The 18,419-nt window shown below is 38.2% G+C and overlaps 3 protein-coding genes and 1 pseudogene across 4 annotated transcripts in view; 3 read left to right on the top strand and 1 right to left on the bottom strand.

Annotated features, from left to right (window-relative positions):
• The window catches only part of LOC101312105, a 4,537-nt gene extending 322 nt beyond the window's left edge, over positions 1-4,215 (top strand). The window contains exons 2-12 of the mRNA XM_004308789.1: positions 38-128; positions 237-380; positions 525-651; positions 762-902; positions 1,177-1,260; positions 2,568-2,622; positions 2,715-2,805; positions 2,925-3,071; positions 3,314-3,431; positions 3,536-3,676; positions 3,869-4,215. Of these exons, the coding sequence (XP_004308837.1) occupies positions 38-128; positions 237-380; positions 525-651; positions 762-902; positions 1,177-1,260; positions 2,568-2,622; positions 2,715-2,805; positions 2,925-3,071; positions 3,314-3,431; positions 3,536-3,676; positions 3,869-3,955 (1,226 nt within the window). The 3' untranslated portion in view covers positions 3,956-4,215. The remainder of the gene's footprint in view (positions 1-37; positions 129-236; positions 381-524; positions 652-761; positions 903-1,176; positions 1,261-2,567; positions 2,623-2,714; positions 2,806-2,924; positions 3,072-3,313; positions 3,432-3,535; positions 3,677-3,868) is intronic.
• Positions 4,216-5,571: 1,356 nt separating this feature from the next.
• On the bottom strand, positions 5,572-7,105 carry LOC101296040. The gene is made up of 3 exons (XM_004307414.1): positions 6,830-7,105; positions 6,638-6,743; positions 5,572-6,009 (listed from the first exon to the last, which is right to left on the bottom strand). Exons 1-3 carry the CDS (start codon positions 6,860-6,862, stop codon positions 5,864-5,866), a joined length of 285 nt encoding a protein of 94 aa, XP_004307462.1. The 5' UTR covers positions 6,863-7,105; the 3' UTR covers positions 5,572-5,863.
• A 2,760-nt stretch (positions 7,106-9,865) lies between these two features.
• On the top strand, positions 9,866-14,102 carry LOC101296326 (annotated as a pseudogene). Its single transcript, XR_185261.1, has 4 exons — positions 9,866-10,464; positions 10,697-11,798; positions 11,903-12,184; positions 12,286-14,102. The product of XR_185261.1 is annotated as a TMV resistance protein N-like (transcript).
• Positions 14,103-15,322: 1,220 nt separating this feature from the next.
• Positions 15,323-18,419, top strand: part of LOC101312397 (TMV resistance protein N-like) — a 5,259-nt gene continuing 2,162 nt past the window's right edge. Inside the window, exons 1-4 of the mRNA XM_004308790.1 lie at positions 15,323-15,828; positions 16,180-17,284; positions 17,397-17,672; positions 17,771-18,413. Of these exons, the coding sequence (XP_004308838.1) occupies positions 15,323-15,828; positions 16,180-17,284; positions 17,397-17,672; positions 17,771-18,413 (2,530 nt within the window). The remainder of the gene's footprint in view (positions 15,829-16,179; positions 17,285-17,396; positions 17,673-17,770; positions 18,414-18,419) is intronic.

An 18,419-nucleotide genomic window follows, 5' to 3' on the forward strand; every position in this document is an offset into this window, starting at 1 on the left:
TCAAATTTCATTAACTTGACAAAGAGTTCTTGGACAGGTCCTTTCTGCCAAAGGGTTATTGTCACTTTGAAGGAGAAGGACGTAGATTACCAGCTCAACCTCATCAACTTGGATGACAAGCCCCAATGGTATCTCTCGAAATTTTGAACTTTTGTTCATGACATACTGGGATCCAAATGCCCGACCATTTCTTTATATATTTGGATCATTTAAGGAATTGGGTTCCGAATTAATAGGTTTATAGACGAGTGTCCTTCAGGAGAGGTGCCTGCAATGAAGCATGAGGGCCGTTGGGTCGATGATGTTCAGATAATTATTGGGATGATTGAGGAATGGTACCCTGAACCTCGTCTCGCAACTCCTGATGAATTTGCTGAAGCGTATGCACTTTCTTCTTGCACATAATTTTTTGGAACTGTTAATTTGCACAATATTTTGTAGTTAATTATTATTGCTATGTTCTGTTGTTGTCGTACGAATAGTGTGCTTGACTTTATTTTTGGGATTTCTATCGTAATTTGCAGGGAACATAGATTCCAGAATCTGTATGGGTACTTTGTGGGATTCCTCCAGAGCCAGGATCCCAATGATGGGACACTGCAGGGTCTGCAAGAAGAACTGAACGCATTGGACGAGCATCTTGGGGAAAATGTACGTGTGTTCAGATCAAGAAAAAACATACTCTTTAAAATGAAAATCAAGGTCTTTCACAGTAGTTTTGTTTGTAATATGAGCTAATATATATGCTTTGGGATAAACAGGGTCCATTCATTGCTGGAGAGGATTTCACTGCTGTTGATATAAACGTGGTACCATTACTGGTGAATTTTATAGTGGCTTGTAACCATTTCAAGGATTATAATTTCTTTGAAGATATGCCCAATATTCGTACCTACTGCGAGGTATATATGCTGTTACCAATGAATGATGTACATACTTTAGGATAACAACTATTATTGTCGAGTATGCATGTTTCATCAAGTATGACAATGTTTCTGTTCCAATATTTATCTTTACTTTGGTGCTGCTGATGCTCTGAAAATCTCCTGTACTGTTTGTGAATCTATTTTCTGCATAGTACTTGATTATCAGGAATTACTAGTGTCTAGTGTTATAAAGTGAACGATTTGGAATTTTGATCTTTTAATTGTTTTCTAATATATATCAATTTTGCAGTCGATGTGGTCAAGGTCATCTATTACGGACACCACTCCCGCAGATGAATATATTATTGCAGGATGGGAGCAAAAACTCAATCGCTAAGAGCAAATTCAGGGTTGGTCATCGTTAAGAGTTAACCTGGGTCATGAGTGTGAACTGGATCACTATGAATCATTTTCACTAGACAGTAGTTTTCACATATTTTGTTTCAGATTTTGAGTCTTCACGTGACAGTTTATATTTATATTACGTTTCTAATTGTAAATAAGGGAGCCATAAATAAGTATATACATGGCTTCTTGAATTTTTAGATGCAAATAAATATTATTGAAGAATATTTTATTAGAAAAAATAAAAATTATTCAAATGACAAGCATAGTTATTTTTTTTTTTCTTGATAAAAGACGATATTTTTATTGATCAGAGTTTAAGGGTTACAAAGAGACTATGCAACCTTCAATTTCCCATAGAACAGGACCATATATATACCAATGATAACAAAAACCCAATCTAAGAGTCACTTTATTTGTGGCTCTATTGGACTCTCTAAAAACATGATTGAAAAAAGAGAATGGAAGAGTTGCCATCTTGATAGGAGCCTAATATGCAACGAATTATTGTTGATCAACCAACACTCTGCTAAACACAAGTCTTTAAAGATCTGACGCCTGAACACAAATGCACAATCTAAGTTGAAAGACCCCGCCACCGCCACACCTTAACATTGAACGATCGTCGCACATGCCTAACAAAAAGCGTTGCCGCAAGCCTAACAAGTTGTTATTGTTATATATATGCCCAACATGTGTTGAGGATGACTTGCCCGGCCTTTACGCTTAGCGTAGAATCATTTTCTAGATCACTAAATTAGCCTAAACACTTGCAACAAAGGGGGGAAATGCCACCAGATCGATAGACAGAAATCACAGAATAACGACACAAGCGATAGAAGAAAAGGTCTGCTATATTGCCCTAAGGACATGCAATTTACTTTGGTCTTGGCCAAGTGAAGCATGCATTTCATCATTTACCTCTTTTGCTCTCAATTTCTCATGTAAGGGGACTATAATGAATATAATCTATAAGACCCAACAGTCCAAATTACTAAATGGACATATCAAATGTCAATTCCCAAATTAAAGGTGTAGTTTGATAAGCCAAAAGAGATAGAAAGAAGATTCTAGAAATTCTTCCTTTACCAATGCATTTCTTTCTACCCAAGAAAACCTCATGTATAATGTGTTTATTTTTTTCTGAATAATTTACTGGCCAATTATGTTTGTGATTCTAAAGTTTCAGGCCAACAGCAACCTATATGAACTCTATATATACCCTTTACCTGAACAGTTCTCTCACACTCCCTTCCACCCTTTGATCTCCACTCTCACTCTCATTTGCTATAAAAAATGGTTGAGATTTGTGCCAAGGCTGCTGTAGGTAACCCTGAAACTCTTGGAGACTGTAAGCTCACATTCCCTCTCTCTTTCTTCTTTAATTTCCTTTCTGGGTTTTGATCAAGTTCATTGGTTTTTGACGAAAGGGTTCTTGGGCAGGTCCTTTCTGCCACAGGGTTGTTGCCACTTTGGAGGAGAAGGAATTAGATTACCAGCTCAACCTCATCAATTTGGATGACCAGCCTGAATGGTATTTCTAAAAGTTTTGAACTTTTAATTCATCACACAGGGATCCAAATGCCTGATCATTATTCCTTTATATTTTTGGATGATCATTTAAGGAATTGGGTTTTTGATTTTGATTGATAGGTTCATAGACGAGATTCCTTCGAGAGAGTTGCCTGCGATGAAGAATGAACATGGCCATTGGATCCTTCAAGCTGAAGAGATTTGTCGAATAATTGAGGAACTTCACCCTGAACCTTCTCTCGACACTCCTCCTCATCTAGTAGGAGTGTATGCACTTTCTCTCTCGCACATAAATTTTGCAACTCTTTGCGATTCTTCAAATGTTTGAAATTTAGCCTATTTGATTCGTTTAATGTATTTTTGGCATGAAAACGTCTGATCACACTGGCCTTATAGGTGCTTTGTGATTCAAATGTTTTTTTTATTATGGAAATGAAATTAAGAATTATTATTGTCTTATTGATATGTTCTGATGCTGTACGTTGTATCACTTGTATGGTAATTTGCAGGGGATGCAATATTTTTGGGAACTTTGAGGCATTCCTCGAGAGTGATGATCCCGATGATGGGACAGAACAGGCTCTGCTTGATGAACTGGAGGCATTCGATGAGCATATTAGGGAAAATGTACGCGATCAAGAAATCAAAACGAACCCTTTAAAATGATAATAATCCTGGTGTTTCACAGTTTTGTGATCTGTAATATGAGCTAATATGGTTGAGATAAACAGGGCCCATACATTGCTGGAGAGGATGTCACTGCTCTTGATTTCAGCTTGACACCAGGACTGTTGCATGTGCCGGTGGCTCTTCCCCATTTCAAGAACTGGGAAATCCCTGAACATTTGACCCATGTCCGTGGCTACCTTGAGGTATATATGCTGTTCAAATGAATGATGTCCATACTGTAGGATAACAACTATAATTTGATTCTCTGGAAATGGATGTGATTCTCCTTCTCGGTCTCCATGTTATTGTTCTGCGATCTAGAGAAATAGGATTAAGTGAACGATTTGAAATTTTGAAATGCATTTTCTAATTGTTTTCTGATATCAATTTTGCAGTTGATGTTGTCAAGGCCATCGTTTGAGAAGACCACTCCCGAAGATCAATATATTATTGCAGGATGGGAGCAGAAACTCAACTGCTAGGGTTTAGATTGTAAGGCCGGTCTGTTGAAGTTTACTTATGCTAAGCAATGTGTGATACTTCTGGCCTTCTGCTATGAATGTCCAACATGGTGGCTAAACTAGTCATTCTTTCCCAATCCCTAAATAAATGTAATAAATCTCTATCATCAGCTATGTATTCCTTGGTATTTTGACAACACTGCAAAGTCTCTGGATCAGTTTCATCCATGTTATTGGGCCAAATTAATCTGGGCCCAATAAGCAGTCTGGTGACCACTTTCTGCATGTCACATTTTCCATCAACCTCATATGCCTTTGTCAAGACGCTTTCAGAACTCATATCTCAATGAGTGCTGCATCAACATCCTGTGTTGTTATTCGAGGGCATCTCTAAACCACAAGCTAAGGAATGATGCAAACCAGCTTAAATTGGATCCGTATACGGAATTTGTAGTATAAATCAATGTATTTGAATACGCGTCGATCAATATGACAACGTACTCATATCATCGATCCAAGGTTCCAAACACTCTCCTTCATGCAAGAAATTGACCATTTTCTTCCTTCAAAGGCCGGATTAGTAGTAAATATGGCCTTGATTAACTTTGTTCTTCAAACCCGAGTTGAGATTTTTGGGAAAAATTGAACTAGAGGAAAAGAAGACAAGCAAACAAACAATCAATAACAAGAAGAAGAAGAAAAGTGAATGATTAGGACGAAAGCATGACACAGTCCCCACATTATTTGCTTCATTCATTATAACTTCTCAAGTATGAACAAATAACATCATATAAACACATTTGCTATAAGACAAGGCATGATGACATTTCAAATCATATTTGTCGAACACGAACTTTCTAGGTCTTGACCCACCATGCACACCACGATAAACTCACAAAAAGAGCTACAATAGAACACTCTACTAAAATGAATATCTACCATACATATATGGCTATGTAGCTCTACCATACAATGTATACTCGTACGAAATTATTCCAAGACAGTACATCTTATCCCATATTTGTTGATTTTTGTTAAAGGGGGGATGATCAAATTTGGTTAGTCGACATGATGCTGCCAAAAAAACGTACCTGTAATGATAAAATTCCAATTTCGCCACAAGTCACATAAACGTACGTAATAGTTTTTTTTTTTTTGGGGCCAAAAACATGATATTTCTTAGTGAAAGGGTCCATATGTATATGTATATGTATATGTATATATGCCGTATATAATTAATAATGAGTACAAATATATAGTACATTAATATACATTATACAAATAGTACATTATCAAATAATTGCATGTAATTCACATGTTAATTAATTAATTAACTTCTCCGGCCACAAATCAAGAACGTACGTACCAACACAAAATGTGATCAAATGATTCAGATTGTTAAAATAACTACAACCCTAAACTTAACATCGAGATGCTTCTATCTAATCATGCAAGACAAGAACAAGAGAACACATTTCATTATCAAACAAATTCACTTCTAACTGATGGAATGCTACAACCTCGAATCCTTGTTTGATTCCAATGATATAGAACTCCTTGAAATGATAAGAACACCGGCGAGGCCAGGTGTAGTGATTGGTTGATGCAAAATACAATATGCTAAAGACGAAGCATGTTGGCAAATGGCAATGAAGCCTTATTTGAAGAGAAAACCGAGGGACCAATTTGAAATATACAGATCCGTGCGCTTCCGTATTATTATTATTTCGTTTAAGAAGAACAATATATTTACGGGTAGGGGACCTCATGCAAATCAGACTACATATATATGATCAATGCTGCTACTGTTGTTGATCTTATTGGGGTAGGGATCTGGTGGGGATACGAATAGTTTGGCTTCATATAGATATATTGAAGGCTCTCTACCAACCAGAAGCCAAGGTGAGATCGCTATCGATAGCATGTTAGCTAGTCGTCTGAATCTTTGGAGGAATCCGATATTATCTTTTGGATCAATTGGCTTGTCTCTTCCTCAGACATTTGATTTTTCTTGTTCTGAGACACTGCATACGCCTCGAAGAACTCCTTGTTCTCTTTCTCCAGTTCATTCCACACTGCACATTCATGATGATCAGTATTAGTATTTCATTTATATCAGGGTTTAAACGCCTGATGGATCATAACAGAAGGTAAGATCACAGTCGCATGCACAAGGAGCTTGTTTATGCTTTTCACCGGCTAAGTAATGGAAAAAGTATTACATAGTGTTTGATTTTTACTAGCAATCGAAACAGTGCGCCTACTTCCTAAGGAATCAAACGTATTGAAGAGTTGCCTTTTCGAAAGCTTTCGTTGTACGAATCCAATATCGGATTGATTGAGCCAGCTAGAGGCTTCAAAACTTTTTTTTTTTTTTGTAAGCTAACTTCAAAACTTATTGAAGATCATAGTTTAGTAGGGCTAGCTTATTGATGATATTATTTTGGAGCTGATGATATTTATTTTATTTCATGACAAAATTGTTCTGCTTAGCCGCAAAGGTTCTATGGCTATATCATTTACGTGAACTGTGGAATGAATCTTTGAGTCCCCAACAGCCGATGATCGTTACCCTAATTAGTTACAACCCTGGTTAATTTGCACAGTAACTTCTTTCTCTGGTATATATACCTTCGCGGTTCCTTATTCGTGCATGTGATGATTTAAAAAGGAATCGAATAAAGAAGATCAGAGGAGACTAACCGGTGGAGGTGATGACAGGTGTGATGTTTGCATGCTTAGACAGAGCTTCCATGCACTCTTCTTTGCTCATGTGGAAGATCAAACACTTCTCTATCAGGTGCTGCACCTGTTTTCACAATTCATTAGGTCAAAAAAAAGAAAGATCAACCAGAAACCAAAAGCTTATAGCAGTATCCGACAGTGATCAGTTACCAGGTGTATGTATGAAGCAGAAGAATCTCCCATGATCGATGTCTCTCTGCTTCTATCTAGCTAGCTGTGTGATCTTGATAGATCAGTAGAGAGAGAGAGAGAGAGAGAGCTGATCGAGTGTAAATTTAAACGAATACTCGAGGTGGGAAACAGCTGGGGGAGACTGTATGTGATCGAGACCTGAGGATTCGGATCGATGTTTGCCACAGTGTAAGGTAATCAGAGAGAGCTGTGTAGTATGATGAGTTAGAAAGTTTGATCGATCAAAACCAGTACAGAAGAAGTGAAGCAGAAGTAGGGTTAAAAAGAGGAGCCTGGGATCGAGCTAAGATGAGTGGGGTGGGGGAGAGGAGTAGTCCCACGTGGGAGATGGATGATAATTGGTGGAGAGGAGATTAGAGCAGATTGTAAGTGACTATTTCTTTGTCCTGTAACAACGGCACTAGGCTCCCATAGAGGGGCAACGCCGGCTAGTCCACGTGATGGGTGGGTGCCCGCCCTAGTCAAATCCCCTCAAGAAGACAAGCCCACGTCACATGCCACAGTGGCAGAAGCATCAATTCTATATTGGCGAAATTTGTCATGTAAATTACAAAGGAATTTTTCAAGTTCTTTAGCCAATAAGCTAGGGTTCTTGTGAATGTGATAGTAGTGAGCTGCGGTTCTTCTCGATCATGTTCTTTCTGTTCTGTTTTGTTATAAAGGCTTATATCGTTACAAGGTTTGCCCATACCATTGCTTGTCATCGAGTGATTGGAGGAGATCGATATATATCACCAATAATAATACTAATTCCTACAAAAAATCTTGCCAAGATGGAGCCATTTGAAACGGTTAGTCGACTGTTCATTTCGGATCTGGATTATCTGTTTAGATTTAAGTTGCTTGGATGTCTTATAACCATTAAATGAAGTAAGGATGACATAAGGATGACATAGTGATCTTAGATTGTACTCAATCTAATGGTTAGAAGTCATCAAATTGTACTTAATTTAATGGTTAGAAGTCATCAAAGCAAATCCAAGCAACATAATCTAAGTAGATAAGCCAAATTCGTTTTTTTTAGGGTGCGGCTATTACCCCAAGATAAAATGTAGGTGATTGAAATGAGTAAGTATGGTGAATAAAAAAAATGACAGGGTGGTGGAATATATAGCTGCACCTTTAATTTCTTTAATTTATAGGTCTATCTCTCTCATTAAGTGATGCAATATACATATTTCACGTAACAAAGCACGCTCATATATATTCCTAACTTTGTACTATGTACGTACATTGTATATGAAAAGTAGAAATTGTGTTACATAATGCTAAAATGCAATTCTAAGTTCGTATCAAAAAGAGTACTTGTCTTGTTTCTTACGTACAAAGAGGAAGAGCCCGGCCACTTCTGTGGGGATCACCAAACAAACTTTGGTACCTCATTCACTTTCAGATTTTTCATTTTAATTTTGCCGCGTGCCTGCGCTACTGGTTTCTCTGTCTTTCGGTTCATGATCGATTATCATTTCTATACTTGTATGCATTATCTCCTGCTAAAAGAAAGATACAGATTAAGCACTATATATAGGTATATGTGTGTGTGTGATCAGAGTCAGAGAGGACCAATAATTCAGGCACTTTGCGTATAGAGGTACTGAAGATTCTTCGTCTGCAGTAAGTTCATCCTCCCTTGCAGATGGGACAAATATTCCGTCCTATCATGCAGTGTTGAAAGTTAGATCGCAGCTGCTTCATCAAGATAACTTTAATGTTTCTGGGCGGTAAAATCTGATTCTTTCGGTGTAGTTTTTGGACGATATTTACAGGTTTATATAGGCCCTACGTACCTCTCTTTGAAGATAACTAGATAAGTATTACCTTATCATGAACGATCACTTCCTTGCACAAGGAAGTGGGAGTGTGATTGTACGTATAGGTTTTGAACAGAAATATCTACGTAAAAGGTTCATACAAGGTCTCAAAAATATCATATCGATTATCGAGCTAGCTAGCTAGTATCCAATATACAGTTCTTTTGTGAATGATACATTGATATTTCTTATCCATATATGTGCATCAGAGAGGTGCTTGCTATAGAGGAAGGGGATGAATCGATCAAGTGGGCTAATTAAGCTATCCGTCAAGTGTGATCACTCATTTTTATACGATAATTACAAGTTAGGATCTGCATTTTAGCTAAATCCGCTGTCAAATGATTTGGATTTGGATTCGGAGATACAATTGATTCTTGTTCATAGTCTCATACTTGTTCGTGGTCATAGCTGGCTGCTGATCTAAAAGAGTGCTAGATTGTATAAGATTCGGTTTCTGAACATAAAACCTTGTTATGTGGGCTGTGGGCAATGCTTCTTTCCTAATATTTGGGCCTAGCAGCTTAGAAGAGCCTGTACTTTTTTTGGGCTTGATCCAACTATCCAAGAATGGATTTTCTTTTGGTTACTCTGTTATCTTCCTATGACTAGGAGAAGGAGAAATATGAGTCCATCCAAGAATGGATAGAAAAGGTTTTTCCTTGTTGAAATGAGTCTCTCGCTCGATCCTTCATAGGATTTGATTGTAGAAAATCGAAGTATGATGTACATAAATGTGACAATCCGCCTCTGACTAGGAGAAGGAGAAAAAGGTAGCACCGGCGATTAGAGGACGGCGATAACTGCCACCATATTTTGCTCCAATAAATGCACTCCCTTTGCTAAGCAAGGAATTCAAACTAACAAGCACCAGCGTCGATGGATAAATGTGCATATACGTACCCGCGGTTACCTTTGAGGTTACTTTCATGAAATGGGAATGATATCCTTGAGACAAGAAATGAGAGCAAAATAGGATATTAGGGTGCAATGAGTCATTCGTAAGGTTGAAATGGTCTGCAGTTGATTTGGTATTAGATGAATTAGACAAATGATTTTGGGTATCGATGAACATATATCAAAATAATATACATGGTACACCTGACAAGTTTGATGGTGAAAGAGAGTGAAAGATCGCCAAGTCAAAATCATCGTCTTCTTCTTTCTCCCCTCCAAACATTTCCATTTCTTCTTGAACTCCTCTTTCTCTCGATCTGTGTACAATTTCTTTTCTAGTGATTGTGTCTTCGTAGCAGAAATCTCACGAAACAATCACTCTCCAATGGCGTTGAGCACCGAACTCAGAGCATCCTCTACTGGTTCTGCTTTCACATGGAAATACGACGTGTTTTTGAGCTTCAGAGGCACAGACACCCGCAAGGGCATCACAGATCACTTACACAAGGAGTTGGAGCGGCAAGGAATCAGAACCTTCAGGGACGACCCAAAACTTGAAAGAGGCACACCCATCTCCCCGGAGCTCCTCTTAGCAATCGAGCAATCCAGGTCAGCGATCGTTGTTCTTTCTCCAAACTATGCTACTTCCACATGGTGCTTGCTTGAACTGTGTAAGATTTTTGAATGCATGGAAGAGAGAGGTGCAATTCTGCCAATCTTTTATAAGGTCAACCCGTCTCATGTGAGATATCAAACGGGTAGCTTTGCTAAAGCGTTCAATAAACATAAAAAAGAGTTTGAGGAAGACAGCAAGAAGGTGCAAGGGTGGAGAGATGCTTTAACAAAAGTGGCCAATCTCGCTGGATGGACATCAAATGATTATAGGTAAGCCTCAATGAGATATCAATGACACAAAAATAATTTTTAGAAGTTGTAGAATAGTCCAAAGTTTTAAAGTTTTTCAAATGTGCGCTTACATTGAACTAATTGAATGACTTATGAAGTTTCAATATTTCGTAGCACTGTGATTGTTGTAGTTCAGTTCCATCTTAACAGTAATTTTGTACTTGATATGTTCATATATTCAGCATGGGGTTTGTTGTATTTTTCGTTGTAGATATGAAACAGATCTAATCAAAGACGTTCTACTAGCACTGAGGAGCAAAGTGGACACTACTTATACAATATTTGATTCATCTGAGAAGTTGGTCGGAATGAACACTAAGCTGGAGGAAATGAATGTTCTTTTAGATAGAAAAACAAATGATGTTCGCTTTATAGGGATATGGGGGATGGGTGGAATTGGTAAGACAACCCTTGCTAGACAAGTTTATGAGAAAATCTCTCATCAATTTGAAGTTTGCATCTTTGTTGCTAATGTCAGAGAGGTTTCCACAACCCATGGCCTTGTTTATCTACAAAAGCAGATTATTTCACAGATTTTGAAGGAAGAAAATGTACAAGTATGGGATGTTTATAGTGGAGTCACTATGATTAAGAGATGTTTATATAAAAAGGCTGTTCTTCTAGTTCTTGATGATGTGGATCAAGTAGAGCAAATGGAAAAGTTGGTGGGAGAAGAAGACTGGTTTGGTTTGAGGAGTAGAATCCTCATTACAACTAGATATCGACATCTACTAGTCACACATGGTATTGAAATACCATATGAGTTGAAGGGATTAAACGATGATGATGCTCTCAAGCTCTTTAGTTTGAAAGCCTTTAGGAAATATGAGCCAGAAGAAGATTTTGCAGAGCTCTCTAGGTGCTTTGTTAGCTATGCCAGCGGTCTTCCCTTAGCTCTTAAGACTTTGGGGTCTTTCTTAAATAAAAGAAGTCCAGATGCATGGATTTCTGCATTGGAAAAGCTTAGGAACACTCCCAACAGAACAGTTTTTGATGTGCTGAAAGTAAGTTATAATGGACTCGATGACAAGGAGAAGAATTTTTTTCTGGACATCGCATGTTTTTCGTCGCAATGTCAAGCCAAGTTTATAATTGAACTACTATACAGTTCTGACATTTGCACTCGTATTACAATAGATGTTCTTGTTGAGAGATGTCTCTTAACTGTTTCAGATGACAATGAAATAGGTATACATGATTTGATACAAGAAATGGGATGTGACATTGTTCGAGAAAAGTCTTGTCATGAGCCTGGTGGACGCAGTCGGTTGTGGCTTCCCAAAGACATTTTTCATGTTTTCACCAAGAATACGGTAAGATTTTAAACATGTTTACTCACTAAGCTTGGATAGCACTGTCATTTTATTTAACATGAAACTTGGTTATTCCTTGACTCATCTATTATGATTTATAACAGGGAACAGAAGCCGTTGAAGCCATATTCTTACACTTGCCTAAATTAGAAGAGGCGAATTGGAATTCTGAAGGTTTCTCTAAAATGTGTAAACTGAAGATGCTCTACATTCATAATTTGAGGCTTTCTCATGGCCCAAAATATCTTTCTGATGCCTTGACATTTCTGAATTGGAGCTGGTATCCTTCAAAATCTCTCCCACCAAGTTTTCAGCCAGATGAACTTACTGAACTTAGTTTGGTCCATAGCAATGTCAATCACCTGTGGGATGATGATGAAACTAAAGTAAGTTACTAAATATCTGCTATATATTGCTTAAATATATTTAAATTTGAAAGTTCATACATTGAAGTTGATTGTTTTACCAATCTTCATGTTTTCTACAGTACTTGGCCAAGTTGAAATCTATCGATCTTAGTTACTCAGTCAAGTTGAGAAAGACCCCAGATTTCACAGGTATTCAAAACCTTGAGAAGTTGGTTCTTGAAGGTTGTACAAATTTAGTTGATATTCATCCATCCATTGCATTTCTCAAGAGGCTCAAAATTTTGAACCTTAGAAACTGCAAAAGTATTAAGAGTTTCCCAAGTGAAGTAGAACTGGAATCTCTTGAAACATTTGATGTATCTGGGTGCTCAAAACTGCAAGTAATTCCAGAATTTTTGGGGCAGATGAATAGATTATCAAAGCTTTCTTTGAGTGGGACTGCTGTTAAGAAACTTCCTCCATCATATGAGCACTTGAGTGAGAGTTTGGTGGAGCTTGATTTGTGTGGAATTGTTATAAGAGAGCTGCCATCCTCCCCCTTTCTTAAGCAGTATCTCAGATTATTATCTTTTGGCGTATTTCCAAGAAATAGTCTTCACCCTTTGAGTCCTCTATTATCTTCTTTGAAGCATCTGACTTCTTTGACGACATTAAAGCTGAAAAACTGTAATCTTGGTGAAGGAGCAATTCCAGATGATATTGGTTCTCTGTCCTCCTTAGAGAAGTTGGACCTCAGAGGAAACAATTTTGTTACCCTTCCTGCAAGCATTCATTTGCTTTTGAAGCTCAAAGAAATTGTTGTGGAGAATTGCAAAAGGCTACAACAACTGCCAGGCCTTCCATCAACCGAGGGACTAGAGGTAAGAATGGACAATTGTACTTCTTTACAAGTGTTCCCAGATCTACCAGCTTCGTGCAGCTTATTGGAATTTCAGCTCAGTTGCATCAATTGCTTGAACACGGTTGGTGATCAAGATTGTTGTTATTTCATATATTCAGTGCTAAAACGGTTGCTTGAGGTAATCTCTTCTCTCCGACTTCCTTTCTCCCTTCTCTCCTTCAATTGTTGTGTGATATGATGGTTTCTGTGGTGCAGGGAACCCCTTGTTCTTTTGAGGAATTCAGTTTTGTAATTCCTGGAGGTGAAATTGTTGAGTGGTTTAGTAATCAAAGTGTAGGAGACTCTGTAGCTATGAAGTTACCTTCATATGCAAGTAATAGCTACAAGTGGATTGGGGTTGCTGTATGTGCTCTATTTGTACCTCAAGACAATCCGTCTGCGGTTCCTGAAGACGATTATTTAGATTCTGATAAAAATAAAATCATATGTACATGGGATGGTTCTAAAGTGTTGTCAGGTTTTGGTTCCGTTGTAACCCAAATTGTTTCAGATCACCTTTTCATAGTTGTTTTATCCAGTCATCTCTGGAGACCTAGGAACTCTCTTGAGGACACATGCAATGAGGTGAAGTTCGCTTTCGAAACCACTCAAGCTGTAGGAAACAAGAGATGCATAAAGGTGAAGCAATGTGCAGTCCGTGCACTGTACGAGCATGATATGGAAGAGCTGAGCCGCAATTCTGTTTACATGGAAGATACGGTGGATTGTGGCTTTGAGAAATCAGAATATGAACAAGGTGGTGGCATCATTAAGGGAACACCGGAGGCAGCACCGAGCACAAGTGGTGGATGTGAGGATGAGTACTACTCTGCTGAAGAGTGAAGAAACTTTAACAAACCGTCTTGCTTTAAAAGTTAAAACATCCTGTGCCTCTACAATGATGGTTCTTCGAACTTCGAAGTATATAGAACCAGATACTAGTGCGTCTGATGTAGTTCGCTGCTAAGACACCTCTGTCTCTCTCTCTAGCTTGTCTTATGTTTTGAATGTAACGAAAAGAAAATTATGAAATGAGTTGGATGTATTTTTGATGTCATGTGCACCCCTTCAGCCCTTCTTCATTTTCAGTTCCAGAAGAGATCGACTGTGCAGAGAAGATAGGGATGGCAATAATCCCCAGCGGGTAGGGTACCCACGGGTATTCGACCCTAACGGGGAAGATATACGGGTATAAACGGGTAACGGGGATGGGGATCCTTAGTATTCGGATTCTTAAATCGGGTACGGGGCGGGTATGGTATTTTGATATTCGTCCCCATCCCCACCCATTAAGGATGAAAATATTATTATATATAATTATATAATTTATTATTATATATATATTTATATATAATTTATAAATAAATATTTATGTAAAAAAATTTGTAATTCTCTTAATAAACATTTAATGGACCTTCCTTTTTATTATATATTTTTATTCTCTTAATGAAATTTACCGGTATTGTTATGTTTTAACCAAGACTTGTATTTATTTTATTGGATTGAAGTATTGTAAACTTATTTATTTTGGTATTTGATTTTAATTTCATACTTTTATATAATTGTATTTCGTATTTAAAAAAAAAAATTTAATTTAATACATAATTGTTAACGGGTACGGGTACGGGTATGGAAACGTAATCCCTAAAGAGTACGGGTACGGGGAATCTCCATTATCTAATTACGGGTACGGGGACGGGTACGGGGATGAAAAATGTAAAAAGGTATGGGTACGGTATTTTGATCCCCGTACCCTACCCTACCCATTGCCATCCCTAAGAGAAGACGAAGGCGTTTCAGTTTCTTACACTAACGACAAGTCGTATCTTTTCTTAAAGGGTGGGACCACCCCGGCCCGCTTTGGCCCACTAACACAGCCACCGCCTAGACGCGAATCATATCCGCCTAGCCCGCAAAGAACCCAATCCGCACTAATTATTCATTTTAAAGAGTGGACCCCACATCCCGCTTTGGCCCACTAAGCATCGACCGCCTAGCCATGCACCGTATCCGTCTCTTCCGCTTTGTCACGTATTTTATTTGTTTAGAATTATTATTATTATTAATCGATGCGCCCCATGTTCTTAGTTTCAATTTAACGAAGTCAAACTCCTCTCAGATTTGTCCATATTCAGCTTTCGAAACCTCTTACCTTGCTACAGTCTGTCTTCCATTTCCATGCCTTTCACGGTTTCCTCTCTTGTACGTGGAGTTTGATAACTTCTAGTGATCGTGTGCTTGAAAAGTGAACTGTTCTGAATCAGTTTCCAACGGCGATGAAGACCAAAGTTGACTCCCAAGTTGAAGCCTCCACTTCTGGTTCAGCTTTCCCATGGAAATACGACGTGTTTTTGAGCTTCAGAGGCGAAGACACCCGCAAGGGCTTCACAGACCATTTATACGACAAGCTGAGGTGGCGAGGAATCAGGACTTTCAGAGACGACCCTGAACTTGAAAGAGGCACAGCGATCTCCCAAGAGCTCATCTCAGCAATCGAGCAGTCCAGGTTTGCGATCGTGGTTCTATCTCCAAACTATGCTTCTTCCACTTGGTGCTTGCTTGAACTGTGTAAGATTTTCGAGTGCATGGAAGAGAGGGGGACGATTCTGCCGATCTTTTATGAGGTCGACCCTTCTCATGTGAGACATCAAAGAGGTAGTTTTGCTGAAGCGTTTGGTGAACATGAAGAGAAGTTTGGAGAAGATAGTAAGGAAGTAAATGCGTGGAGAAAGGCTCTGTCAAAAGTGGCTAATCTCGCTGGGTGGAATTCCAAGGATTACAGGTAAAGCCTCAATGAACGAACTATAATAGCTGAATTATAATTTCTCATCTTGTCCTGTTTACTACAGATGAAGATGCTCAAATTGTCTTGATACCCTTGAACACAAGTTATTACTTGATCTTTATTACATTATATACTAGGCGTGTTCTACACTTCTGCACTTAATTCACCAATTTTCTGAAAAATGCAATCTAGTTATCTAGAGCTCCAGTTACTAGATCGATCTGACTAGTAGAAAACATTAAGGTTTTCCACAAGGACATGTGCTGTAGTTCAGTTATTTCTTACCAATGAACTTTGTGTTTAATAGGTTTATATATTTACCATGGAATTGTTTCATTCTTGTTTTAGGTATGAGACAAAGCTTATCAATGAAATTATTAAGGAACTGTGGACCAAAGTGCATCCTACTTTTTCAGTATTCTATTCTTCAGAGGAGTTGGTAGGAATGGAAAATAAGCTGGAGGACATTGATGTTCTTTTAGATAGAGAAGCAAATGATGTTCGGTTTATAGGGATATGGGGGATGGGTGGGGTGGGTAAGACCACCCTTGCTAGAATGGTGTATGAGAAAATTTCTCATCAGTTTGAAGTTTGCATCTTTCTTGCTAATGTCAGAGCGGTGTCTGCAACTGCAACAGACGGCCTAGTTCGTTTGCAGAAACAATTACTTTCCCAAATCATGAAAGAAAAAGTTCAAGTATGGGATGTTTATTATGGAATGACTAGGATAAAGGAATGTGTATGTAATAAAGCAGTTCTTCTAGTTCTTGACGATGTGGATCAAGTAGAGCAATTGGAAACCTTGGTGAGAGAAAAAGACTGGTTTGGTTTGAGGAGTAGAATCATCATTACAACTAGAAATCGACAGATACTAGTCACCCATGGTATAGAAGCACCATATGAGTTGCAGGGGTTATACGGTGATGAAGCTCTCCAGCTCTTTAGTTGGAAAGCCTTTAGAAAATATGAGCCTGAAGAAGATTATGCAGAATACTCTAAGAGCTTTGTTATGTATGCTGCAGGTCTTCCCTTATCTCTCAAAACTTTGGGGTCTTTCTTGTATAAAAGAAGTCCACTTGCATGGAGGTCTACATTGCGAAAACTAGAACAACTTCCCAACGCATCAGTCTTCGAGATATTGAAAATAAGTTATGATGGACTTGATGAGATGGAAAAGAAAGTTTTTCTGGATATTGCATGTTTCCACAGGCTGTATTACGATGAGCTTATGATTGAACAAGTATACAGTTCTGACTTTTGCACTCGTATTGTAATAGATGTTCTTGTTGAGAAATGTCTCTTAAGTATTGTACTAGAAAACAAAATAGAAATACATGAAATGGTAGAAGAAATGGGACGTGAAATTGTTCGAAGAGAGTGCTGTGAAGAGCCTGGTGGACGCAGTCGGTTGTGGCTTCGCAAAGACATTTTTCATGTGTTCAAAAATAATACGGTAAGATTTTAAACACCTAGCATGGACACCATTATAGTTTTCTGTAACATAAATACATGATACATACATAGGTGATTCTGGAATTAACTTATCTGATATTTTCAATTATCAGGGAACAAAGGTCATCGAAGGCATATTCTTACAGTTGGACGAATTAGAAGAGGCAGATTGGAATCTTGAAGCCTTCTCAATAATGTGTAAACTGAAGCTGCTCTACATTGATAATTTGAGGCTTTCCCTTGGCCCCATAAGTCTTCCTAATGCCTTGAGATTTCTGAAATGGAGTTGGTATCCTTCAAAAACTCTCCCACCAGGTTTTCAACCGGATGAACTTACTGAACTTAGTTTGGCGCATAGCAATATCGATCACCTATGGGATGGAGTAAAAGTAAGTTATTGAATATCTGTTATTGCAAAAGCATAATTGAAACTTTAAAGTTCATGCATGGAAGCTGATTCTTCTACCATTCTTCATTTTTTCTACAGCACTTGGGCAAGTTGAAATCTATCAATCTTAGTTACTCCATAAAGTTGACAAGGACCCCCGATTTCACAGGTATTCAAAGCATTGAGAAGTTGGTATTTGAAGGTTGTACGAATTTAGTTCATATTCATCCATCCATTGCATTTCTCAATAGACTCAAAATTTTGAACTTCAGAAACTGCAAGAGTATTAAGAGTCTCCCAAGTAAATTAGAGATGGAATCTCTTGAAACATTTGATGTATTTGGCTGCTCTAGTCTGAAAATGATTCCAGAATTTGGAGAGAAAATGAACAGATTATCAAAGCTCTATATAAGTGGGACTGCTATTGAGAAACTACCTTCATCAATTGAACACTTCAGTGAGAGTTTGGTGGAGCTTGATTTGAGTGGAATTGTTACTAGAGGGCTGCCATACTCCCTTTTTTCTAACCGGAATCTCTCGCTATCATTTTTTGGGTTATTTTCAAGGAGGAATCCTTTGAATAGTCCTCTGTTGCCTTCTTTAGAGCATTTCTCTTCTTTGACGACATTAGATCTGAATGACTGTAATCTCGGTCAAGGAGATATTCCGAATTCTATTGGTTCTCTGTCCTCCTTAACGCGCTTGCTGCTCAGAGGAAACAATTTTGTCAGCCTTCCTGCAAGCATTA

This window comes from Fragaria vesca, linkage group LG7 (assembly GCF_000184155.1).
Source record: "Fragaria vesca subsp. vesca linkage group LG7, FraVesHawaii_1.0, whole genome shotgun sequence".
In the NCBI taxonomy this organism is placed as follows: domain Eukaryota; kingdom Viridiplantae; phylum Streptophyta; class Magnoliopsida; order Rosales; family Rosaceae; genus Fragaria; species Fragaria vesca.